The 27028-nt window shown below is 39.9% G+C and overlaps 1 protein-coding gene across 2 annotated transcripts; it reads right to left on the bottom strand.

Moving 5' to 3' along the window:
* Positions 1 to 606: 606 nt before the first annotated feature.
* On the bottom strand, positions 607 to 25423 carry DEPDC1B (DEP domain containing 1B). Of its 2 annotated transcripts, XM_074932253.1 has the most exons (11): positions 25376 to 25423; positions 24471 to 24736; positions 19339 to 19474; positions 17330 to 17457; positions 10684 to 10814; positions 9571 to 9618; positions 9000 to 9140; positions 3809 to 3975; positions 2174 to 2350; positions 1328 to 1513; positions 607 to 1005 (listed from the first exon to the last, which is right to left on the bottom strand). In XM_074932253.1, exons 1-11 carry the CDS (start codon positions 25421 to 25423, stop codon positions 844 to 846), a joined length of 1590 nt encoding a protein of 529 aa, XP_074788354.1. In that variant the 3' UTR covers positions 607 to 843. The 2 variants fall into 2 exon arrangements, with proteins under 2 accessions (XP_074788354.1, XP_074788355.1); XM_074932254.1 differs by lacking the exon at positions 1328 to 1513.
* Positions 25424 to 27028: the final 1605 nt, after the last annotated feature.

Raw genomic sequence — 27028 nt, forward strand, 5'->3', positions numbered from 1 at the left:
TGCTGTCAGAGTCAAGTATGCTATATGCACAGTCAAGTTATAGGTACAGTAAATTTCATAATGCAAACCAAATTAAATCATTAAAGGCATGTATGGTTCAATGTCACTTCAATATTTGAATTCTATTTCCAGAGGAAATGCAGGTTTCAGATTTTTCTGATAAAATATGTTCTATCATCAAGCATCCAATTTTTTATGGCAATATTTAGTAAGAGCATATGGGAAAAGACTTAAAAGACTGGTTTGCTTAAAAGAAAGGGTCAGCACTACAGAAGGCAGCTGTAATGCATCATATGAATCCAAAAATTAAGAATTTTTACAGTTTTCCAAAGTAAATCTTTACATATCAGGAACACCAGGGTGTACAACAGCAAAACAAAATCCAGTGTTTCATACTTATTTAAGCATGTACAGTAAATTAATTCATCAAGCTATGTATGAACAAGTACAGCCTAATTTATGCAAGACTCATTTTCAGGAGAACAAAATCTATTGACTAGTTACCAAAAATACATTACATACAAATATATTAAGACCTTGAAATAATGGTCAAATCAAACTACAGCAAGTGTACTTTATCATCCATTTAGATTAATCACCTTGAGTTCGTTAGGTTTTTTTATTTTTTTAAATTAACAGACATTTAAAAAAATAATTATTTACAAAAATACTGATAATGGTTCACATTTCTACCACCTCAATACTTTCTTCTTTTTCTGATCTTTTCCACCATCTCAGCAATATCTCTGGTAGTTTTTCGGAGTAACTACATGCTGCTCAGGCTCCTTTTGCATAAGATCCATTGACAATACGCTCTTACTGTGTTCACATATTTCAGACCATTTACATCCTAAAGCTTCTGGTTCTGTGAAATGGTTGAAAAGGCTTTTTTAAGGCCCACATCAGTATCGGTGGTTTCCGTTTATTTCTTTCTGGAAATAGCACCGCTTCAGTTTCAGGGGTAGGAAATCGTACTCTATACACTTCAGGGTAAGATTTCTGAAACTAGAAAAATATATCAATTTAAATAAAGAATTCACTCAAACTTATAACATAAAAAACTATTAAAGTGCAACCTCCACCTCTGGAGCAGAAAAATTATTATTTCTCTAAAGGACTTTCTGTACCTCTATATAGAGAATTAGGTGATATTTTCTAATATGTCTTCATGCATCATAGTACTCCTATTCCAAATTCTTTAAAAGTTTGAAAACCCCAAGAGTATCTACTATATTAAATGTCGGTATTTTTCTAGAGGACTACATGTCTAAGACTTGATAAAGACTTTTAAGTTTAAATTAAAGACTGTAGAGGAATTTTTATTTACTTGCTTGAGCTTCTTCTTCTTATCCTTCACAGATATTTCTTTATTCATTGCAATTTCTTCCAGTAAGGCTGCCAGTGGTTCTTGAGAGCCATTTGCCCTTTGGTATTCAAATTCATCTGTACTGATTTGGTGACAAAATGATGGAGGAGGAAACGTCACATCAGTATCAGCCCCAGCATATTTTATCTGAAGAAAGAGTAGAAAATGAGCAGCTATGTTTTCTGCAATAAATCTGCAAAAAAATGGCACAATTAAATTGACCACCTAAAATCATGAAGTAAAGAAGATATGGAATAAAGACCCTAAACTGTATCTCCTATCTCCTGCACTAACTGGGTTCTAGTAAGTCAAAAAACATGACACAAAGAAAGTCTATTTAACTCTTGGAGTAAGTCAAAAGTTACTTTTTCAATAGAAATTCAAGAAAGAAGAACTAAAAAGCAGCTTTGAACAGAACAAAATACAGTATCAGGAAACAGAGAGTTATGAAAAAGCTGAACAAGTAAGAATGGCTCTAGAAGAAAATCAGAACATTAATGAAAATACTTTTTAACTATTCATAGTTTTCCTCACTACCAGAAACATAATTTTCTCATTCCATGGAGAAGACAGTGCTGACTAACAGGAAAACATATTTTAGAGTTCTTGTCTCTAAACCATTGAAGATCTACTCAGTTTCATTTAAATAAATGGTCATGGTTGAATATCAGCAGTGAAAATTAATTAGCTCTTCATAAGCAAGCAGAGACAGAAGAAAGTCTTTAAGAGCTGAGAAACTTTGGGAGCAGAAAGGATAAATTAGATCAGAAGCGGAGACTTAAGAGGCTTCTTTCACTAGACACCTACTTGGACTCTCTGGAGCTGTACAACATGTTCCTCTATGGAAGATTTTAAGGCAGAAGGAACACTTAAGATCTCTTGATAATTGTCCATGAGAAAAGATACTAGTTTAGCAGCAAGCAGTTCATCCAAGTCCATTTCATCCTTTGAGCAGAGAATACAACGGGAAAATGCCTGAACCATCTGAGACAAAAGAGATCATTATTGTATATTTTTATGTTTGGGTGTGGGGGATGGGGAATCAGACTGTATTTAAAAAGTGATCTTTTAGAAAAAAGATTTTAACAGCACAATACTTACCACACTTCCAACACATCAATATATTAAAAAAAAAATATTCTGTACAGTAACATTACCTGAGTGGTCTGAAAAGGTCTTTTGCCTCATATACATAATCTAACCCTGACATTAGACTTAGAATGGTTGAATTCCATTTTATTCTCAGGACTTTAGTCAAATAGACACTTCACATGGCTTTTCCAGTTAAACAGGGCACAAATATTTCAGAGATTTTAAAAATAACACAGGAATTAATAGAAGCACCAGAGGGAAAACTTAATACCATTATTTTGAAATCATCGAAGAAAATAGCAGGTCCAGCTTTCTTCATATAGTCTCACGCTCAAGCATTCAGTTACAAGAGTTTTCTGTCTGTGCACCAGTCACTTTTAACATTAAAAGCACAGAAGACAATCAAGGTTTTCCGTCATGTACCACAGACCATACTGCTGAAATAACACTTAGTACAAAATACTTGGGACTGTAAGGGATTCACTTCTAAAAATAGCATTTAGATTATAACATAATTATTTTAATCAAAGACCACTTCCAGTTAATTAAATTATAATCTTATTAGTAAAAAATTTAATTATTTTAATCAAATACTATTCATAGGTATTTAAAAACGTAATTGCTAGGGAACAAATTTGGATTTATGCATGCTACTACAGATTTTTATGGAGTTGCTCTACACCTGAGTTTTCTGTTGCCCTTCTTGTAAAAGACTTGAAAATTAACTGAAAGAAATACATATTCTTAGCCAGTCAGAACTGCTAAGTTATGGCTAATAACTGTAATAACATGTTGTTACAAACATCAATGATAACTCTACAAGCAATCCTACAGAAAGAGCATTAGCAAAACTAGGGCTTTGTCAAAATCTAATTAAAATTATTTTCAGAGATTTCTGTAGTTAAGTGATTAAAAAAAACTTAACACTGAAATAAACTGGTAAGATTTTTTTTTAATGGCTGAGAACTGGTTAAAGCATTCAGCTACATATTTCTAACTATGATTGAAAGAGGCAGTCTGTTTTTCTCACATCGTCTGCAACAATAAAGAATAGTAGAGACTTCTACTGTATTTTTTTTTTTTCCTACTCAGTGGTGAAATCAGTGGTGATTTAATTTTGAAAGATAAGGAAACCTACAAATTCTGAGCAAATTCTTCATTTGCTCACAACTTACTAAGAAATCTGTATTGATTCAAATTCAGAGTAGATTTCCACATAGCTAGAACAGTCAAACTATTCTTGTTCTTCAAACAAGTAAACTGTAGTTCATGTACACAATCCAGTAAGAATCTTTTATCTGTGCTACTCCAAAAGCCTTGTCTAGACCTTTTGCTTTACACTATACATACCAAGGTTCTGGTCCTCACTGATTCAGAAAGAGGTGGCAAATCCTTGTTAAGGCTAATTCTTGCCATCATCCTCACCAACAGCTGCAGTCTTTTCCGATTTTCTGGTGGCAGCAGGAGACAAGATATCTGAAGAGCTTCTATGGCCTTGCTGTGTTTTTGCAGCAGACCTGGTTTATATGATTGGAAGATTGAGCAACATTTCTCAATTATATATTTCCATAACATTTAATATAACATTTCTACGTCTATCTCTCCAAATTCCTTTCCTACTCATTCAGGACTGCCTTAGAACTTCACTCCCCAAAGAGGATGGGAAGATATTCCTAGACCTAGACTACTAGAACTAAGCACCTTGTTTTAATATTTACAGGATTTCCTTTTGAGGTATCAGGAGATATTAATAAACACAACCAACAACTCTAGATATTAGTAGACATGAAAAGCTATAATGTTTTGGTTTATCCTTTAGTCTTGCATAACCCTCAGCTCTAACCACAACCGAGATGTATGCACAAATGTAGCAACCACATAAAAATTCTGTGGAAACAATATAAACAAAAGATGTGCTTATGCATCAGTGATAGCTATGACATGTCTCTCACTCCTATAGAAGTTAAATATATGACTAATCCTACTTACAAACTCTTGAGAAAACACAGAATGTGAGAATGGTAGAGATATTTGAAGATTAGACAGACACATTAGAATCTGATAGTAGTTTAGGTACCTGTAAAAAGGTCTCACCACCAAAATGTCATCATCTTGTTTCTAAGGCTCAGTGAAGGGAGCATCTACTACACATCTGCCTAAACAGCACTAGCATCATAACAAAGCAGAAGTCAGGAACAAAATCTGCATGACTGAAGTTAACAGTAATTTCTCTTTAAAAATGAACAACAAATAAAACAAAGAGATACACTTCTTCTTTTCCATAGGATTATAGAGGTTGGAATGGATCTCTGGAGATTATCTAGACCTCTTCCCCTACCCAAAGTCAGGTCATCTACAGCAAGCCCAGGAATATGTCCAGTCAGGTTTTGAATATCTCCAAAGATGGAGATTCCACAGCCTCTCTGGACAACATCTGCCAGTGATTGATCACCTTCCAATTAAAAAAGCTATTTTCCTATGTATAAATGAAGTTTCCTGCATTTTTGTTCATGCCCATTGCCTCTTGTCCTGTTACTGGGTATCACTGAGAGAAGTCTGGCTTCCTCTTCTTTACTCCTCCGACATCAGTCTTTTGTACACATTAAGATGATCCACCCTGAGCCTTCTCTCCAGGCTCAACAGTCCCTGCACTCAGCCTCTCCCCATATGATATATGGTCCAAGCCCTAAACAATTTCTGTGGTCCTCCACTGGAGTCACTGACCAGCGCTGAGGAAAGGTCTCCCTCAAACTGCTGGCAATGTTCTTAATGCAGCTAAGGATGCTGCTGGTCACCTTTGCAACAAGGACACACTGTTGGCTCATGGTCACACTGATGCCCACCAGGACTGCCAAGTCCTTCCCAATAAAGCTGCTTTCAAATCAGACAATCCCAGCACAAACTAGTACACGGGGTTATTCATCCCCAGCAAAGGACTTGGCATTTCCCTTCGTTGCACATTATGGGATTCCTGTTTGCCCTTTTCTCCAGCCTGTTGATGTCCCTCTGCATGGCAGCACAACCCTCTACTGCATAAACCGCTCTTCCACATTTTGTATTATCTGCACACTTGTTTAGGGCACTCTGTCCTTGTTTACGACAGTGTCCCACCATCCAGGTAATTAATGAATTATTAACCACTATTGGTCCCATTACCAGCTCTGGGGTACTCCCTACTGATTGACCCCCAGCTGGACTTTGTGCCACTGATCACAACCTTCTGAGACCAGCAATTCAACTGGTTTTAAGTCTACCTCACTACCCACCTATCTAGCCTGTAATTGCTCAGTTTGCCTATAAAGATGTGATAAAGTTTGCCTACAAGGATGTGATGCCTGTAAGGACAGTGTTGAAAGTTTTACTACAGTCAGCTCCACTGCTGCCAACTCATCCACCATGTCAGTCAGTTCCACACTGTGCAAAAATAGAAGCTGTTATTAAAAAGAGAACAGAAGTGTGCAGTAGTAAGCAGGACAGCTAAAACAGTAGCTCAAGAAAAGAGTGGTAAAGCATTGTAGTTAATTTCATTTTCAAAGCAAAGCTTCTTCTAATTTCAAAGGAAGATTTGGCAAGCACACTAGTGCATATGTTTAGAAGAGGCCCTGAGAAATAATTAACCTTAATGAGGTTTGCACAGAAAGAAACATTTTAAACTGTGCCAAGAATAAGTTTAATCTTACCAAGTCAGTAAAATATCTGATGATCACTGGTACTTTAGCCTTATTTTCTTGGCCATTCTGAAAACTAATTTCAGCCAGCCTCTTGGAAGAGAAGTGCTCTGGACAGTCTTCATTTGAAAACAGAAGTAAATGAGGCATCTTAATATGGTTACATAAGATACCTATGATTTCCGAAAATATTTCTCAGGTTTTAAGATGGAGCTTGTAGACATGTACAAATCACATTATGGCTGCCTCAAATGACTAAAGATATCATCTGATAAAACTTTCTTTGCTATTTCCTGAAATCTTCCACTAAACAGAAAAATTATACACAGAAGGAGGAAAGAAGTCCTATAATCCCTGTGAAAAGGTTGTAATTCCCTGAGGGTAGCAACATGAAAAGTCAAAGACTCAAAGATGGAAATATTGGGTTTAAGTCTTAAGATTGAGAATTATTGACAATTTAACAAGCCATACACCATTAAAAAACACAGTAATGCAACTGCAGACACAGATCTGTTTTTCCATGTTTTGTGAATGCACAACTTGCTAAGCAATTACTGCTTCACAAGCAGCATTCAGTACTAGCATTGATACTTACTATAAAATAGTATTCTGCGGAGTGTGCATTATCCTCTACAGTAACTTACAGCTTCATAAGCCTGGTCTGTACATTAGCCTCATTGTTAACTACATATTTTAATTACATATTGAGCAGAAACCAAAACTTTCCCCTTTCTCTCTCAGCTGAATCCACCAAAAAGCCCTTTCTCCTCCCACTCCCTCTCTCTCACGCCCAAGAAGCACAGATCAAATCTCAGAAGAGAGTCTAAGTGGTTAGAGAAGACTTTGCTATGGAAACTATAGATTGGACATCTCTGTTTCATATTTATTTGTTTATTTTCTTACTGCTGGTTCTAAGTAGTTTTGAGTACAAAAGGGGGAGTTAAGGTTCACCACAGGTATGTTGAATTGTCTTCTTGAGCTCCTTCCACTGGCTAGATAGGGATGGTAGTCTTGAATTATTAAAAAAGTGGAAAAGACACCTGGGGATCATCCGGCCCAACACCATCCCTGTCAGTGAGGGTGACTAACTCAGGTATCCCAAAGCATCCCACTAAGGCCAAAGTCAGCTTTTTAGCCATTCAGATACCTCTGTTAGGTGTCTGAAAGAGGCTGTTAGGCAAGACTTCTAGAGAAATTTGACATTTCCAAAGAAGGGCAACAAAGCTGCTGAAGGTTGTGGAGCACAGGTCTTATGAGGAGCAGCTGAGGGAACTGGGGGTGTATAGCCTGGAGAAGCAGAAGCTGAGGGGAGACCTCATCGCCCTCTACAGCTCCCTGAAAGGAGGATGCAGAGAGCTGGGGATGAGCCTCTTTAACCAAGTAACAAGCGATAAGACAAGAGGGAATGGCCTCAAGTTGCACCAGGGAACATTTAGACTAGATGTTAGGAAGCATTTCTTTCCAGAAGGGGTTGTTAGGTGTTGGAATGGGCTGCCCAGGGAGGTGGTGGAGTCCCCATCCCTGGTGGTGTTTAAGAGTCAGGCTGACATAGCACTGAGGGATATGGTGTATTTGAGAACTGTCAGTGTTAGGTTAATGGTTGGACTAGATGATCTTCAAGGTCTTTTCCAACCTAGATAATTCTGTGATTCTGTGATATACTGCTAGTATTTTAAAGGAAATTGTTTAGGTATGAAGATGGAAAACAAACTAGGCAGTTTTGAAAGCCTGTATCTTCATGATTTCTTTGTGCAAATCTGTTTTTGTTAGTAAGGAAGGATTCTGTATTAACACCTCATTTTAATTGTGAAAGAGACCACAAAATGATTTTTTGACTTTTTGAAACAGTGCATGATTTCCTTTCATTTTCACATAAACACTGGCATGAATTCTTTCTTCTCATTTTTACATCTGTGAAGTACTGCGAAATAAAACTCTTAAAACCTGAAAGATATGAAATACCATGGAAACGCAAACAGAAAGAGAATATGCAAGGAAAGGAAGAATTTTTTTAAATATTATCAAGACTATCAGTTATCTAAGAAAAAGAAGCAGAAAAGGAACTATATTCATTTTGAAGCAAGATTATCAACAAAAAAGGTATAAAAATTTTAAATTCCAGAAATAAGTGTTATTCTGAATTGCTTTTTCATATCCATAATTTATTAAAAGCAATGTTGTTCCCATTTAAAGAAGCTCAGAAAAGTGAAGTTCTACAAAGCATGCTTACTTTTCAATTCAGTTATTCTTTTCTGAAACACAGCCATAAAATGTAATCAAATATTTTCACATTTATTGTCTTTCAGTAGGCCATCTATAGCTACAAGATAGGTGAATTTGACATAGTGTGAACCCTTAAAAAGTTATAGTTAGTAACTAAACTATTGTTTCTTTAAAGCACTAGTCAATGTCTTTTCTAAGTTCAAGCAATGAAGGATTTTAATTTCCTTCAGATGTCATATTGCCAGGGTTAAAAAACGTCCTTACAGCCCTAATTCTTTTTAATCTAGACTTCAGTCAAGCAATTTCTAAAAGCTTATGTGAGTTTTTAAGATGCGTGGACATTTGTAAAAAAAAAAGAAAAATCTGTTAAATTTCATTGGGTGAGGCAGTATTAAGCAATGAACAGACGACTTTAAAAATTATAAAGACAACCAATGGAAGACTTTTGAACTAATGTGATCAAAAAGACACAAGAATAAAACTGCCCTGTGATATCAAATAAATTTAAATATTAAACTGTTCTGTATGTAGAATGCACAGGACAGGTCCTAAAGAAATAAGATGTGATAGATAGTATTTGGGTATGATAAGTTAATTTCAGAAAATTCATTCAGAAAAATAATTTTTTCATTAAATCCCACACTACTTACCTAACACACTAACAAAAACATCAAAAAAATGAAATGTGAGAAGAGGTTCTTTTGTCTGGCCAAAGTAGTCCACTATAGTTTTGAAGACATCTCTTTCAAATCCTGAGTATGTAGGCTGCTTCAAATCTGAGCAGCTGGGCCCTACAACGAAAAAAAAAAAAAGAAAATTGATTTGCAGTCACCAACCAGATCACTATTTTCTACTCCAGTCAATAAAAATGCAATGTCAAGTAGAAAAAAAAACCCACACATATTTAGACTCATTCTTCAAAATATTAAGTGAAACTGTACTGATCTGTTGAACTCATCTATTTCCAATAGGCCTAGTGAAAACACATAGTAGAGGCAAAATACGAACAGAATAGTTAAACCTTTATATATTTCATTGAAATAAACTGCACTGGCAGTAGAATATATGCTGGCTGATCTTTCCCAACTTTGCTTAAGGCAATGATCAAAAAAAATATTGACTGTGAATATAAACAGGATTTGATAAAGTGGTAAAGGCACATTTAGTTCAATTGATTTTTATGGGCGTTGTTTTTTTTCCCCACCTCCTGAATTTACTTACAATTTGCTAGACACTTCATTGCTGATAATATCCAGTGAGGTAGTTCCTCTGCATGTAGGAGAAACAGATAAAAATTAAAAGGAGAAAAAAAAATGAGAAAAATGTTAAACTGAAAGATAGAAGTGAAGCTGAAAATTCTTTAAGTTCCTCCTATATAGTAGATTAACTGATTGCAAAGGCAGGCTGTGCCTTAATGTAGGATCTAGCTTGAATTACATCTATACTACCTCCAGTACTCAGTATCAACTAGTTATGCCCACTGGTTTTCCAACTCAAATCAACAAAATGGATCATACAGCAATTGCTTAACCTGCCCTGCAAAAATCATCCAATCTATTATAATTCAAGATACACCTTCACTAGTTCATTACAGTGAAACATTCACTCTGCACTGAAGATGATGTAAAGCACTCATACATTCAGTTCTGTCATTTCTGCAAGGAGGAAGTTAATATCTTAAGGTGCTCAAACTGTCTTTAAAATGAACATGTGTCCGCTCTGGAGAGAAGGTTTCGTTCACAAACCAAACCAGGTTCCAATCTCGTATTTCACTTCTCTACAAATCTTGCAGAAAACATGGTGGCAACAATATTGTAAGTGACATATCACAGTAACAAAGTTGGTTTACTTCCTCCCTGATGTGCAAAGCAGTTTTAAACTTGGCACTAGTTTCAAAATACACTGACTGAAAGCTCAAAACTGAGAAAATTTAAGCATCAATCTGTGTACAGCTTGATTTTTCCTCAATTTTTAATGCACATTTCGTTCATGTAAACTCTCCAGTTCAAGCAATTAAGGGCTGAGCTGACAAAGCCAGCTTGAAGTGAATAATATCCCTGTCTTTATAAATTAAAAGTTGCTGCTCTTTTACCTTCATCTATCAACTCCGCTGAAGCAGGAATATGTTTAAGAGAGTAAATGTGGAATAAACATTGATTCTTGCTATTGGAATGTCAGAGGACAACAATGGCATACTTTGTAAAAACTCTAGTATAGATGTGGTCATATGAGTATAAAGAAAGTACATTTTAGTATGTGTTAGAATTAATACCTTTTTGTATACTAGTAAACTACAATATAAAAAAGTTAAATGAAAACTTCTAAAATACTCACTTGATTTGTCTTCTAAAGTGACAATGCCTTGTTTATTGACATTGTATGCATTTTGGACTATATGATTTGAATTCACAAGTTTTGTATCTAACACTTCATCCAGAGAGTCCAAACCCAAAACCTTTTGTAATCTGAAAAAATACATAAACACATAGTTCATACATCATCTAATCTGAAAAAGGTAAACAAGTAGTATTAGGACAGATACAATTCTGAAAGAAAGACTTCTCCGTTTCATAGAATCACAGAATGTCAAGTTGGAAGGGACCCATAAGGATCATTAAGTCAAAATCACTGCTCGCAGGACTACCTAAAACTAAACCACATGACTAAGAATGTCATTCAGATGCTCCTTGAATTCTGACAGGCTTAATGCTGTGACCACTTCACTGGGGAGCCTGTTCCAGTGACTGACCACCCCTTCAGTGAAGAACTCATGTCCAGTATGAACTTTCCCTGACACAGCTTCACTCCATTTCCTCAGGTCCTATAGCTGGTCACCAAAGAGAGATCAGCACCTTTCCATATAACATAGTATCATCAGCAAACTTACTCAATACACATGAGATTCCTGCATCCAGATCATTTGAGCCCTGGGGAACCCCACTAGTGACTGTTGTGCCTGATGTAACCCCATTTATTACAATCCTTTGAGTCCAACCCATCAGCCAATTGCTCACTCAATGTCTTACAGGCTTGTCTAGCTGTGTGCTGGACAGTTCATCTAGGATACTGTGAGAGACACTATCAGGAGCTTTGCTAAAATCCAAAACCCCCACATCTACTGGCTTCCCTTGGTCAACTAGATAGGTGACCTTGTCATAAAAGGAAATTAAGCTGGTTAAGCAAAACTCTTCCCTTGTGAATCCATGCTGGCTATGAGAGACAATGCAGTCATTCATTGGTCAAGTGTTTTTCAATAACTCCCAGAATACGTTCTCCATAATTTTACCAGGCACTGAAGCAAAACAGACAGGCCTGTAATTACCAGGGTCTTCCTTTTTACCCTTCTTGAAAATTGGGACAACATTTGCCAACTTCCAGTCAACTGGGACCTCTCCAGACCACCAGGACTGTAGAAAAAAAAAAAAAAAAAATGTAGAGGTCCCATGATGACATCAGCCAGCTTTTTCAGTACGCTGGGATGAATCATTAGGCCCCATAGATTTAGCACATGCAGCTGGAGTGGCAAGTGTCAAACAAGTTCAGGGTCAGCTGAGAGTTTATCATCCTCTCAGTCATTGTCTTCTAACACAGAGCTCCAAGAGTTCCATAGCCCATCATCAGTGTTGAATACAGAGGTGTAGAAGGCATTAAATGTCTCCACGTTGTCTACATCCCTATTTCTGAGGTGACTGACTTTATCAAGACCAACGTTATCTCAGATTCTCTCCTTGCTATTAACATATTTTTAAAAGCCCATTTTGTTCTCCTTCACAGTGCTGGCCAGCTTGAAATCTTAACAAGCTCTACTGCATTAGTTTTCTCCCTAAAGTGGTGAACAGCCTCTCTGTAGTCATCCTGTGTCACCTGTCCTTGCTTCCATGGTCCATATGCTTTCTTCTTCTGCCTAAATTCTAGAAGATCTCTACTCAGCCAAGCCACTCTTCTGCCCCACTTGTTTGACTTTGGAATTGCCTGCTTCTGTGCTCTTAAGAGATGGCTGTTAAAAAGTGACCAGCATTCACGGACCCCAATACCTTCAAAAGCAGATTCCCAGAAGACCTTACAAGCTAGCTCCTTCAGCAGCCTGAAGTGTGCTCTCCCCAAATCCAGGGTTGATGTCTTGCTGGCAATTTTTCTCCTGTTGCCAATGATTTCAAACTCAACTATTTCATGTTCACTGTGACCAAGACAGTCACCAATCACCACTTAGTCCACAAGTCCCTCTCTGTTTACAAATAAAAAAATCTAGGAGGGCACCTTTCCTTGTCAGCTGCCTTACTACCTGCACCAAGAAGTAAACTTCAACATGCTTCAGAAATTTCCTGGACCTGTTTATCTGCTGTATATGCCATTGATGTCTGGGCATTTAAAATCACTCGTAAGGACAAGGGCAGTTCATCTAGATATACCCTCTAATTCCTTGTAGGATAATTCATCGATTTCATCATCCTGGCTGGGTGATCAATAGTAGACTCCCACAACAACATCCACTTTATTTGCTTTCCCATTCATCCTTACCCAGAGGCTCTCAATCGTGTTGTAACCAACTGTAAATGCCATACAATCCAACACCTCCTTTACATACAGTGCCACTCCACTGCCTTGCCTGCCCTGTCTATCCCTCTTGAAGACCCTATAAATATCCACCATGGCACCCCAGTCACAGGACTCATCCCACCAGGTTTCACTTCTGCAATGTCATCATAGCTTTGGGACTGTGCCAAAGCTTCTAACTCCTCTTGCTTATTCCTCAAGCTGTGCACACTAGTATAAAGACATTTTAAAGGCACTCCAGTGTACTCAGCACATCATGAAGCAGACTGAAGGACCTTGTTAGCACACCATCCTTCAAACATCAGTATGCTGCCCCCAGGCTTATCTCTACAAGCCTGGTTTTATCCCTTTCCACCTTCAAATCTAGTTTAAAACTCCTTATATGAACCCTGCTAACTCTTGCACAAAGGTCCTTTTCCCTCTGACACAGGTGTACCCCATCTGTCACCAGAAGGCCTGGTGTTGTGTAGACCGACCTGTGATCAAAAAGCCAACATTCTGCTGGTGATACCAGTCTTGGAGCCAGATATTCATCTGCTGAGTCTTCTTGTTTCTTCCCTCATCATTCCCTGCAACTGGAAGGACACAGAACACTACCTGTCCTTTGCATCCCTTAACCAGTCATCTCAAGGCCCTGAAGTCTATCTTTATTGCCCTTGGACTTGTTACTGGAACTTCACTGCTGCCTAAATGAAAAATCAATTACAGATAATAATCCAGCTGTACCAGGGTAGGAAGTTTTCTCTTCGCATCTTTAACTCAGTCCCCAGGGAGGCAGCAGATTTCTCTAAGTAGTAGGTCTGATCTGCATATTGGGCCTTCTGTTCCACTCAGAAGAGAGTCTCCTATGACAATGCCCCATCTTTTTTTCTTTATGGAGTGGTTTTGATGCAGGGTGTAGGCCTACTTAACCTTAACTTTGGTGATACCTCTGACCTAGATGAGCCATTGTTTGGTCCCACTTGCAGAGCGCCATAACTATTATGCAAGGGCACCTTTGAAGGTGGAGTAGTCACAGAGGAGATAGATATGTCTGTTGCTCCAGGCAGGAACTTGTCATCATTGTCCTCTGTCTCTTCAGTCACCACGTTCAGTCAGGCAGGGAAAGGATAGGAAATCCTTCATACCCCGTGTCCTGTCTGCCTTCCAGGCCTGTCCCAGAGAACATAAGATGTGGTTCCATTAATCTATCTCTCTCTCCAACTCCCTGATACTCCTCAGTCTACTCACCTCCTCCTGGAGCTCTGTCACTAAGCAGAGGAGTTCTACCTGGGCGCACCTCCCACAGGCGTGCTTGCTACTGCTGTCCAGTACTGGACTAAAAGCAGGGCCCACCCTGCTGTCTGGCACCTAGGTGGCAGCATGTTCCCACTGGAGCTCTGTCTGGGCAGCCACATTAGTTGTGGTGGATGCAGAGTTTAGAGAGAACATATGTTTTTGCTGTGCAGATACCGTTGCTCCCTGGTTGAGATGGCAGACCTACACTGCCCTCCCTGTGCACCCTTCCATCCAAACTGCTGCACCATGCCTTGTTTGCCTGCCCTGGTTGCTAGCACTCTGTAGGGACTTCTTTTAAACTGGTCAGGAGTGGACAGGGGTTGGCCACCATTGCTCCTGGCCCTACTCAAGTCTTGTCAGCCTCTGTTGTATGAGCTGTGGGCTCCCGCCAGGTCTCTTGGCTCCTCTGACATTTCCCCAGTTAAGGAAACCCCACTGTTCAGTGCTAGATCACTCTGCTGCAGACCATGCCAGCACTGGAGCTGCTTGCTGCAGCATCAAGTTTATTACATAATGTGCTAGGTTTAGAAAGTAACATAACACACATTTTTAAAAAGGGAAATAAAGAGAACCTGGGGAACTATAGACCAGTTAGCCTCACCTCTGTGCCCAAAAAGATCATTAAGCAAATCCTCCTGGAAGTGATACTAGGGCACATGAAAAATAAGCAGGTGATTGGCATGGCTTCACTAAGGGCAAGTCATGCCTGACAAATTTGGTGGCCTTCTATAACAGGGTTACACCGTTGGTGGATAAGGCAAGAGCAACTGATGTCATCTACCTGGACTTGTGCAAAGCATTTGACACTGTCCTGCATGACACCCTTGTCTCTGAATTGGAGACACATGGATTTGACATATGGACAACTCGGTGCATAAGGAATTGGCTGGATGGTCGCACTCAAAGAGTTGCAGTCAACAGCTTGATGTCCAGGTGAAGAGCAGTGACATGACAAGTGGCATTCCTCAGGGGTCAGCGTTGGCACCAGTGCTGTTTAACATCTTTGTTGGTGACATGGACAATGGGATCGAGCGCACCCTCAGCAGTTTGCTGATGGCACCAAGCTGTGTGGTGCAGTCAACACGCTGGAGGGAAGGGATGGTATCCAGAGGGACCTGGACAGGCTGGAGAAGTGGGCCCGTGCAAACCTCATGAAGTTCAACAAGGCCAAGTACAAGGTCCTGCACATGGGTTGGGGAAATCCCAAGCACAAATACAGGCTGGGTGATGAGTGGATTGAGAGCAGTAAAGAAGGATGTGAAGAGTAGTAGTGGATGGAAAAACTGACTATGAGCCAGCAATGTGCACTCACAGTCCAGAAAGCCAACTGTATCCTGGGCTGCATCAAAAGAAGTTGGGCCAGCAGGACAAAGGAGGTGATTGTGCCCCTCTACTCTGTTCTTGTGCCTGCAGTACTGTATTTGCCTCTGGGGCCTCCACAATAAGAAGGACATAGACCTGCTCAAGCGAGTCTAGAGGGCCACAAAGATAACGGGGGTCTGAAGCACCTTCCTTATGAGGACAGGCTGAGAAGGTTGGTGTTGTTCAGCCTGGAGAAGGCTCTGGGGAGACCTTACATTGGTCTTCTAGTACTTAAAGGGGGCTACAGGAAAGATGGGGAGGGACTGTTTGTCAAGTGTAGTGATAGGATAAGGAGTAATGGTTTTGAACTGAAAAAGGGTAGATTTAGATTTGGATTAGATATGAGGAAGAAATTTTTTACTGTGAGGGTGGTGAGACACTGGAACAGGCTGCCCAGAGCAGCTGTGGCTGCCCCCTCCCTGGCAGTGTCCAAGGCCAGGCCGGACGGGGCTTTGAGCAACCTGGGCTAGTGGAAGGTGTCCCTGCCCATGGCAGGGGGTTGGAACTAGATGGTCTTTAAGGTCCCTTCCAACCCAAACCATTCTATGCTTCATAAGGCCTCAACTGTACTGTAAAAATATCTCTTTTTTTTTTTTTCCTCCTGCATAAACAGGCTAAAGCAATGCCTTTAACTTTGTATAGGATATTCCTTTTGGAAATAGTAAAGAATATCTGAATCTCAGAGCCTTCAGCACTCAATTAGCTACTGCATTTCTTATCTCCTGCAAAGTACTGTACTTGTCATTGAAAGGTTTATGGTATCACACTTCTACAAAAGTGCTTCTATTTCATAGCTACGGCAGTTTGCTCCCTTCCCCAGCCCTGCTTAAGCTATAACCACCAGTGGCTATTGTAATGGCCACATCCAGCTTACTCTGGACTTTGGGTGGAGGATAGCAATATAATAGCCAAGAGCTGTCTGGAATGGTGAGCCAGATGTAGTTATACTTGCATGCCAGCAAGACAAGTCAATCATCATACTTCATAAATGCTGGACAGCCCAGGGCCCTTTGAGCTCTCCTGCACAGCAGTGGGCTGGACGTCAGCATCTCCGCTTGAGGAGGGACACCTCTTAAGGTTACAAGTCCTTGCTGCAACAGATTCTCAATAAGTGATTAATAACATGTTAAACTTTGAAATTGTAACTAAGTGATATAAAGGATTGATTGTGCATTTGACCTTTGACCAAGTCTGGGACTAGGAGTGGATCCAGCTGTGCCTAGATTCCTCTCTGAGGAGGAGTTTAGGAAGCAAGGGGGTCCTTTCTGAACTTCATAACTCAACGGAAGGGTCTCCCTGACAGTTTTGTCTGACCCTGTCCTCTATGCTATAAATAATCTAGTGTACCTTGTCATCTAATCTTGTTAAATCACTGTCATGTTTACCGTTGAACTTTGTTAACTCACTACTTTATATAGATAAAACACAGTTGCTTCTCTCTTACAAGTGAAGTGTACGACTCCATCTTTGACCACAGCAACAAGAAAAAAAGAGAATGAGGAAAAAAAGTGATTAAACAAGACAATGCCCACACAATAAAAGGACTTGTCTAACACAACAGGAAAAAGTCAAAAGGTATTAAACATAGTAAAGTTTCTTTGTAAACTTTATTTGTTGAATTCTTAGTTTAATAACAAGCAGTATAGTTAGTCTAGCCACTACAGCTTTTATGGCAATGATTAAAAGTGAGCAGGTGAAATTAGAAGCATTACCAGAGAAGACAGACAAAGCTATTACTGACTACACAGTTTTATAATAGCAACAAATGACTCACAAGTATACTCACCGTGACAAAGTCATGGATTTCCATATCTCTTCTATATTTCTTTGTGTTAGCTCTCTGCGGAACACAAGTTTGCATGCTGGTACTTCCCCTATAGCTATACTGTGCCTCTTGTACCACATCTCAGAGTTCTGAAATCAGAAAAAACACTCCTCGTTAACCGGTGACTTTGCAAGTATTAAATAGTATAATACATTTATAGCACAGCATGCTCGTTATTGCAAATATTTGAAATATTCTTAAATTCCAGCAAAGTTTCCAAAATACAAACGATTGTTTAGGTTTCACAGACAATGCAGCATCTTTTGTCAGTTATGTAACTTGTTCAAAGCTGAAAAGTTATGTGTGTCAGAAGAACCATTACAGATCAGGAGTCAGTGACCTCCAGCCATAAGTTCAGATCTTCTCCATGATTAAAATTAGTTCAACTCACTTGTTTTCAGCTACCATTCTAAGATTAATCATCTGCTTATGGAAAAATTATTGGATAATTATTAGATATCAAAGACCTTCATCTTTGTTCAGCATATACTGATCATAACAGTAAGTTCACTAGCAGGTTCTATACATGAAGAAAGTAAAAGCTGAAAACAACCATCAGATCTAGTTCACTATTATAACAAAAGAAAGCAGAGAATGCAAGAGACTATCCTTTACTCAACTTTCACATCCAAGCTTGATGCTTGAAGATTATCATCAACGTGTCGATGGATAGACATAAAATACAGTCTGTCAGCAGTGTACTTTTCAAGGCAAAACTCCTAATCATTCCCAGTTCTTTGATTTACATCACAGAGCAGACCTAAAACACTTTAACAGTATTCCTTGTGATCACAACCAAACCACAAAATGCACTCCAGGAATACACTTAGTTACTCCAAATACTAATCATCTGTCATTCCATGACACTAGACTAGAGCTAGTTTGAAATAAACAGCACCCTCTAAAATTAGTATCTGGTCTTCCACAACAGTATTTCCCTACATATTTCACTACACAGAACCTTGCCAATCAATCCACTCACAGCCAGGAAGTCTTCTGATGCTGAAGCAATTTAAGGTGCCCACATTTTCAGCTACCTGTGTACTTCATAATTTCAGTGGAAGATACACCTTTCTATAAAGGAGCCAGCAGAAAGAAGCTTATTCCTTTGCCTCAGTTACTTCAATTTACAGTCCACTGTATTTACCAAAACTGCCAATGCAAGAGATTTTGAGCTATGCCAGACTGTATGCTGTTGCATCTGAGTCAGTTAGAAAAGGACTGCCTATATACATCTGACCAAGGCTAGTGTCCTGCAATGATGAGTATTAATAAAAAGGCAAAAACTATCAAAGAAGTCCCAAGAGCTCACAAAATATGAGAACACTCACATACCAGATGTGCTGGAGGAAGGGGTTAGAATATGAATAACTTCAGAAGCCTAGACTTTTAAGATGTCCAGGTGGCAAGGGTTGATACAATTTTGGTTTACTAATAAAAGCAACAAGTTTTTTCAACAACGTTACAAGAGTTGGATCAATACAGGTAAGTATGGGGCAGGAGGCTTATCTAAACTTACAGTGGGTAACAATGAAACCAAGACCACTTCTTCTTAGCCACAATATATTCCTTAAGAAAAAGGAAACTGAATTGCTAACAACCTCATAGTATCTAGGAAGGAAGGAATACTGTATATATTCTGCTACATGAAGTGTCTGAATAAGAGTTACAGTGTAAGTGACAGTAAAGTAACTATTTTGTCTTGCATAATGCCTTGTTGGAATTTGAGCAAACTGCAATGAAATCATACCAGCAAATACAGACATGCTGAATTTAGGATGCTTGGAACATCATAATTTGCAGCAGAAAGAACACGCGAAGCCAACATCCCCAGCAAATCATTAAGAACTTTACTTCATGTAAGTTTAAAATAAAAGCATTTTGCATTTAACAACCAAGTATTTTGTGTTAGTTCAGTTTTGCTTTCCAAATATGCTTATGTCTGGGGAAATGAAAACTGGATATCTTACCATCATGACTGATTTCACTGGGATGTGTTCTTGGGAAGTGCCAGCCTTTGGTTCATTCCAGTCTGGAAATTTAATGACTTCTTTTCCACATGAAGGTTTCTTTGGATATGACTTCAGTGGTGAGGAAGGAGGAAATCTACAATTAGAGAATATTTTTAATGTCTCTGAACTCCAGCCTATTCCATATTTACCAGTGCGAAACTGTAGCAGGCTTTCACATGCAAAAATACAAATTAGACATTCACAGTGCGACTTAGTTGAAGACTGGTGTTGAGTGACACATAAAGCATCCTAAGGTGCCTTGTTTGGCCTCCAACTGCTGTTCCAGAAGAAGTTCAGGTCCTTTGTACCTCCCATGACATAGCTGAGCCCTGGGTGAATGTCTGATATCCCAGTGCATCTCAGATAGCACCAGCTGCCTATGCATAGACAACTGACTCAGATCTTCATTTGAATATGTTGATTCTACTGAAAAAGCTGTGGGTAGATTTTTCCCATGTCAAGTGCACTCCTAGCATGCATCTCTGAAAGCAAAGCTACATAACTAAGTCGCATGACTAACGTTTAGATTTAATTAGTGTGCATGCAAAGTGTCTACACAGAGTTTTGTCCACATTACCATGTTATTCTGTGTTTATATGCTTTCTATGCAAAGACCATACCCTGCAGTTCTTTTCTGGAGTGTTTTTCCAGCTGGTTGTGCAGGAAATTCACTCACTTTTTAAGGCATTTCAAGAAGTGCCTTGAAGAAACTACCAGAAATAAACCCTAAGCTAGCCCTTGCAGAAAACAAGAAAAACAAACTATCCCACATCACATTCATCTCAGTCACATCTCCAGCTTGACCAGAATTAAATTACTGTGAAACCTAGGTCAGAGCATGTGCAAAGGAATTAATGGCAGCACATCAGAAAGACAAATCAGTTTGATGGCAACATATCATCAGACTAGCCCAGGTAAGATCTTGTTTAACTGCATTCCTAGGTTTTAGTTGCTGAGATTCCTGATGCTTTAAGAAATGGCTTCAGCCTCACTCTTTTAATCAGAATGTAAAAGACAGTTATGTCTGTGACCATGCAACAGGGGCTTGTACACCACTGGATAGCATGCATTTATATCTTACTAGAAAGATTCTCATGCTCAATAAGTCTTCAAGTTTTCTCTAAAATTTCACCCCATCCTATCAAGGGCGTTCCACCATTTAATTAGTTTTAAAATTAGTTTTGTATTGTAGTTTTAGTAGTCCAGTAGTGTTATACTGCATAGATTAAACACGTTATGGTTTTTACCATGCACACTGAGCCTATTTGGCATATTCCACAATGTTCAACAGATTACCTGCAACACAGGGAGACACCACTTCCTTTGGACAAAACCTGAAGGGAAGTAAAACACCTTGAACTAATCCTCAAGATCTATTGTGCCTTTTAAAAGTAAATCAGATTACATTGCAGTTGTTCAGCTGTTGAGTGTTCTCTATTTTTTAGCTATGTTATTTCTTAATGTTATAAGATCTGCAGCCTTTTTTTTTTACTTTGTCTTGCAGTATTCTCAACAGTTCCCCATTTTCCTTTCCGTTCTTCACAATTTTTAGCTTTATGTAATTTGCTCCCCTGATTCTCAAACAACTGGTGAATGGATGAGTTCCTGCAAGCAGAAAAAGGAAGTACATTCCTCTTTTTCAGATATCATTACAGCAAGATCTAGATAGAATCAAATTTTTGGATGAACAATAAAAAGCCTCTGATTTTATGATGGACAGAGTAATGTTACCTAAACCTAGCAACTGAGGAGCATTCTAGGGTTGACAGATCAAGATTAGCATCATTTACAGACATAAACACTAGTTTTAGGAGTTTACACAAGGAAGAAACAGTTTGTGTCCAGGGCAATGGATAGAGAACAGGGTCAACTAACATTGGTATCAATGGTATAACAAGTACCACTGCTGAATTCCTGATTTACTGGCACTGGAAGAACACTAACCCTTTAGCTTTTAGTACAATTGCTTAGATTTCAAAAACTGTAAAGCCTAACAGCTTCCAAAACTGTAACTTCTCGTTTATTATTATACACTACATTGAGCCAGTAAGTCAGGACAGAGACAGTCTTTGCTGTTTTTAGAAGCCACACTAGTTCTCACCTTCACAGCTAATACTTGCCCAATACTCTCAGGCAAATCAACATTTGGCAACATCTCTTTTGCATATTCTGTGAACAACACTTACAAGCAAAGTTAATGAATGACACAACTGTGGATCACAGCGTACTGTTACAGTAAATTAACACATGAATTTATAGAAAAGGTATAAAGCATATCAATGTTTCCAGAGTAAGCAGTGACAGTGGAATTCTACTGCTACCCGTTATCAACAAGGTGAGAAACGTATTTACGACGTAACATTAGGAAAGTCCACCAGAGGGAGCTGCCAGGACATTAAATACATGAACAAAAGAAAGCTGGAAAATTGACATTTGGCTCCATAAACAGAAGAGCATATTTTAATGCTTAAAGCCAAACACCAAAACCATGAGTAGCATACATTGTTTACTTATGCACCAAGCCCAGTGAGAGAAAGCTGGGTTGAATTCAAGGTGCATGAAAGGTATGCAGTTTTAGTAAAAAAAAAAAAAAAAAAAAAAAAAAAAATTCAATTAGTAACTTCTCTTTTGAATAGAAGGTAGAGAAAGAACACCACTGAGACAGCTACAGCAAAAGAGCTCTCTTATCCAGTAAGAGATCATTAGGCAGTGCACATCTAAAAAGAAAAGCACAGAAATATTTCACCCAACCAACTTTCACAGCCTGCTGCTTCCCACAGCCTGCAGCTCAGGAAAGTCATGGCTGAAAATACAAAAGAGAAAAGAACAAACTAATCTGAATGTGTCACGATGCCAGTGCAAAACAAACAAACAAGCAAACCAAACACAACAACACAAACACAACAAACCCGGACAAAGAGATTAGCATAATACCAGCAGTTACTAAAACCCATATTCAACCTCCTGACAGAGTCAATACCCAGAAAGAATGGAGATAAAATACTTAACATCTATGGCACCTGTGAAAAAAATGTACAAGTAGTACTGTCCTAAGAACAAAGTGGGATTGGGCTAGGAACATACCAAACCAATAACACACCTACCACCATGTGCTGTACAGCACCTAACTGCTGTTCTAATTCTGTTTAAACAAGTGAAAAGACCACCCCACACCACTCCTTTACACTTAACCTTCTCTAGGCTGAAGTCAAGATGTAAGTTCCCTGCAGCAATTCTTGCCTTCCATGCCTGTTTTCCAACCTTAACTAATCAATGACTATCACAGTATCCTGTCCTTCTACAGCAGCCATAAGCAGATGGCCAGAGAACAATGTAAGAACAGGACAAGCATACATGATACTTCCTTAGCATCATTTCCCAGCCTTTGGTCATGTTCAGCGTTCAGACTGCAGAACAACATAGTGTTTTGAGATACTTAGCAACAGAGCTTCTTGAGTGAGCTTTTCAAAGTATCTTCAGATACAAGTCCTTTGATACAGTGGGTCCTTCAAATTTGAGTCCCAAATTCTAAAATTTCAGATTTTCCTTTATTAATTGTTACATTGAATTTCCTCTACAGAGCTACATTGGAAAAAAAAATATTATTTTTTTTTATTCCCCCCGAAGTTGTTAAAATTTCTTCCGTTAAAGTTGATTGAAATTGGTTTGAATATTTAACTTATCTGGCAGGGAAGCTGTAGCATTCTGTGTTGCTTCCTTCAGAGGCAGACTAAAAACCAGCAGTATCATAAAGAACAAGTTGAATCAGTGCTAATTTATTACTGGAATTAAACACAAATCTGATCCAATCTGACTGCAAATCAACTGAAATGTAGGAGAACAAATTTAACATAAATCACAGTTCTTTTATAAGAAAGTATCTTGGCCTTAGTTTGTTTACAACAAAATAAAAGAATTACATCATACATTCCTCTTTTAAAGTATTCCAAGTTAATAAATAAAATTAGGAAAGTAATGAACAACTGCTCTTACAGCATAGGCATACAGACTAGACAACAAAAAAGCTTAGTCACACTCTACAAAGTAGTTAAGAACATAGGGCAAAATGAAAAACTGACTTCATCCACATCAAGTGGAAATTCAGTATTACATATATTTTCCCAAAGACAATATTAAAAATTCATTACAAAAAAATCAATACATAAAACTTCTTTATAGTTACAATAACTAGAAACATTATCATGACTTATTTTCCCTGTTGCTCTGCATGAAGATAGCTGTAATTTCCTCAGAAGACTTGCCATTATCAAAGTTACAAACCCAGACTTAAGGTAATGGCAATTTTTACACTACTTTTTCACTGAACAGGACACTACAAGATGGTACAAATTCAAAACCTTCAACTTCTGCACACCTAAACCTTAACTGAGGTCATGAGAGACAGAGAACCCACTCCAGTAATGCTAAGCTTTCATTACAAAGTAACTTCTTTTCCTCTGTTCACAAGCCACCAGCTGAGAGGCTAAATAGGGCTAAGTAAGCAAGCGTCCTTGAGGACAAGGAAACCAAACTTTGTCTCTTTTAAGACAATTTCAATCCACAACCTAATGAGCATAGAAAAAGGTTATATATCATGACGGACTTCTAAATTCAGAAGGCCTTTCTCGTCTCCCAGGAGTAGAAACAGCATCAAAAATAGTCAGGGGGTTAGTCAAGAGGGAGGACAACTAGAGCTGGATGCTCAATGGCATCCTCACTTCCATCCATGTCTTCCTGACATACACTCTTCCAACACTGACAAACCTGATGTCTACCAACAGCAAACAAAACTTGCTACCTTGTAAAAGTTGCAAAAGCATTTGTTACTATTCATAAAAAGTAATCAAGTGCCCTTCAAAAATCTTTAAAAACAAGCAAAAAAACACAAACAAACAAACAAATCAAGCCAAACATTAAATCATGACAGTTGCCTATCACTAAAGAAAATAAAACCTTTAAAAGAAAGGAGGGGAAGATATATTAACACCTTTTCAAACGCATTCCACAAAAATATTTGTAAAGACCAATGCACAAAGGTATTACCCCCCATTTCCAAACCCGAAAATTTTTCAGTCACTATGTAGGTTTACCTATATAAATGGCCATCATCTTGAAAGTCTTCTTTGCCCCATCTTCCTTTAACATCTTCTATAACATGATTTTTCAGGAATTTTTTAAGAAGCTTAACTGTTTGATTTCGAGTCACTTCTGGGCCAAAGTTTTGATTAGAGCCAAGCAGTTCATGTAAACAGTCCACTGCCTCCGAGGCTTTGAAGCAACGCTCGTAGCTTTTGAAGCGACACCGATGCTTTCGTAAAGGCATCCCAGCACGAAAAAGTTCTATTATCTCGTTCCACTAGGGAAGAAGCACAAAGTAAACCGTTAGGGGAGCTCTTCTCCTAGAAGCAATTCAGTTGTACAAAGCGAGGTCAGCATGCAGCCAGATCTGAATGCAGAACTACTTATTTTTTTTAATCATCTGCGTTTATGAGCACACTGAAAACTAAAACTATGATTTAAACAGATTGAGATCTGAGAATAAACACCAAGACTTAGTAAGCTGAAAGATTTAGAGCCCCATGCTACCCACGGCTCTGCAGATACAACTTTAACCTCTCCTTGTCTTTTAACTTGACAAAAGGCTGGACTAAAGCTCCGCTCTGCCGGGCTCCACCGCTGCTCCAGTCACACGGGGTGCACGGCTCCAGCCGCCCCACACAAACTCATCGCGGGGAGCATCGAACGACGGTTCGAGACCGCCCCGCCGGGTCCCGACCGGGGACCTGCTGCCCGGACCACAGGCCGCAGAGTACAGGCCAGTGGGGCAGGCCCAGGCGGCCAGACTGCCTCAAGGCGGCCGGCCGGTACCCAGGAGACTCCAGAGTCGCCGTCGGGCACGGAGCGCACACGCCCACCCCCCCACCCCCACGGACGAGGTAGGTCTACAGAAGGGACAAAGGCGGGGACGGGGCACCCCAGCCCGGGGGCGACTCACCAGGCGGGTGGCGCGGTAGGGCCCGGGGCCGACGAGCCTCGGCTCCATGGGCGCGGCCGGGCCTCGCCGTCTCCACGGAAACGGGCGGCTGCACGCGCCGCGCCCGCCGATCGTTTGAATCCGGGCCCGGGAGGCGCCGCCCTCACCTATTGGGTGGCGGCGGCGGCACGTGACGAGGCCGCACCGCCCTTGATTGGCGGGGGGGGGTGGGTGCGCGGGCCCCTCCCCCCGTGCCCCCGGCCCCGCCCCCCCGCCCGCCCCGGGGTCGGCCGCCCCTGCCCCGCGCGCCGTGCCGCCGGCAGGCCTCCGCGCGAGCCCGCGCTCCTGGGCCGCCAGGGCGGGGACGGGAAGGGAGCAAGGGGCCGCTGGGAGGAGCGCGGCGGAGAAACGCGCCTCCTCCCCAGCAGGCAGGGCGGCAGCGGCTCCTTCGGGGCGGCCCACTGCAGGGGCACGTTCTGGCTTCCCAGAAGACGACATCGCTTGACTTTTAGAACGCGTGGTTGTTGGTACTTACTCGGTAAGTGGCTCGGGACAGGGGCCCAGGCATATGTTTGGAAAACAGTAAAACCACCTCAATGAAATATTGAGGGGGCAATTGCCACCTTGATAAAGAGAATACAGCCTTTTCATTAATTTACAAAGGGAAGGGAAGGGGAAGGGGAAATAAAAGATCACACCAATTTCTTAGGAGACAAATAGGTAGTAATACTCGTGTTTCTCCTCCATCAAATCTAAGGAAATCAAAACTTCAATGCCATTCCCCTCATCATCAGTGAACATTCACTCTATTTGCTGTTACACTCCTCTTTCTAGCATAACTTCAGATGTATAATACACCTCAGCATGTAAAATGCACAGTTTTGAGGTAGAAAAAACCCCTGTGATTCTCTCAGGTTGCAACGTTGTACGTAGAAAGACAGAGTTTAGTAACATGGAACCTCTTAGGATACATCCATACAAGTTGCTGAAACAATGAATTCTTTCTCCAAATGCTTCGTAACTTACAGAAAATTAAACGAGTGTGCAAGAAATGATGCAGTAGGAGTCTGAAATGGCACTTACCAACAGCCCACTGGATGATTAGCATCTCCAGTTTCTGCTCTTGATTATTAATTCTTAATCTCAAACTCACTCTGGAGGCAGTTGGCTACTGTACAACGGCTGGACATTCAGGTTTTTCCTGCCTCCTTTCTGTTCAGCACCTGCCCACATGCTGAGCTGCTTAGTTTTGAACGTGTATTGTCTCAGCTCCTACTTAAACCCAAGTGAGTTTAAAGAATCGGTTGCAGATCTGGGTCTCAAATCAACAAACAAGTATCTGGCCCCTCACATCCAGCTGCAGGATGCATTCCTCCATGCATGTTTATGGGGCAGGGACAGGGGCGTAATTGCAAAATTGGAGACCAGAACTAGGACCTTCACTACCAGCACAGGAGCCACCTGCAAGACTAGAGTAATGCCCACTTCCCTCCAGAAGAAGCAGAGTAGCATCATCCACTCTATACTACCAACTAGCTGTTACAGCTTTTCCCCAAAAGGCCTGCATTTCCCAAAGAGATTTGAATCTGCAGGCTCAAGAAGGCCTAAATGAACCAAATTGCCCCACTTTCTTCGTCAGTACTTAATAAATTATTATATAAAAAATAGGCACTA

This window comes from Athene noctua, chromosome Z (assembly GCF_965140245.1).
Source record: "Athene noctua chromosome Z, bAthNoc1.hap1.1, whole genome shotgun sequence".
Lineage (NCBI taxonomy): Eukaryota > Metazoa > Chordata > Aves > Strigiformes > Strigidae > Athene > Athene noctua.

Bases quoted from the DNA above. Each gene is read 5' to 3' on its own strand.
- DEPDC1B (XM_074932253.1), bottom strand. From the start codon at position 25,423: ATGGAGCCGAGGCTCGTCGGCCCCGGGCCCTACCGCGCCACCCGCCTG. The intron at 9,141-9,570 runs GTAAGTAAATTC...TTTTCGTTGTAG, and splicing joins AATGAAGTGTCTAGCAAATT to GGCCCAGCTGCTCAGATTTG. The intron at 2,351-3,808 runs GTATGTATAGTG...CTTTTGTCTCAG, and splicing joins CAGTGAGGACCAGAACCTTG to ATGGTTCAGGCATTTTCCCG.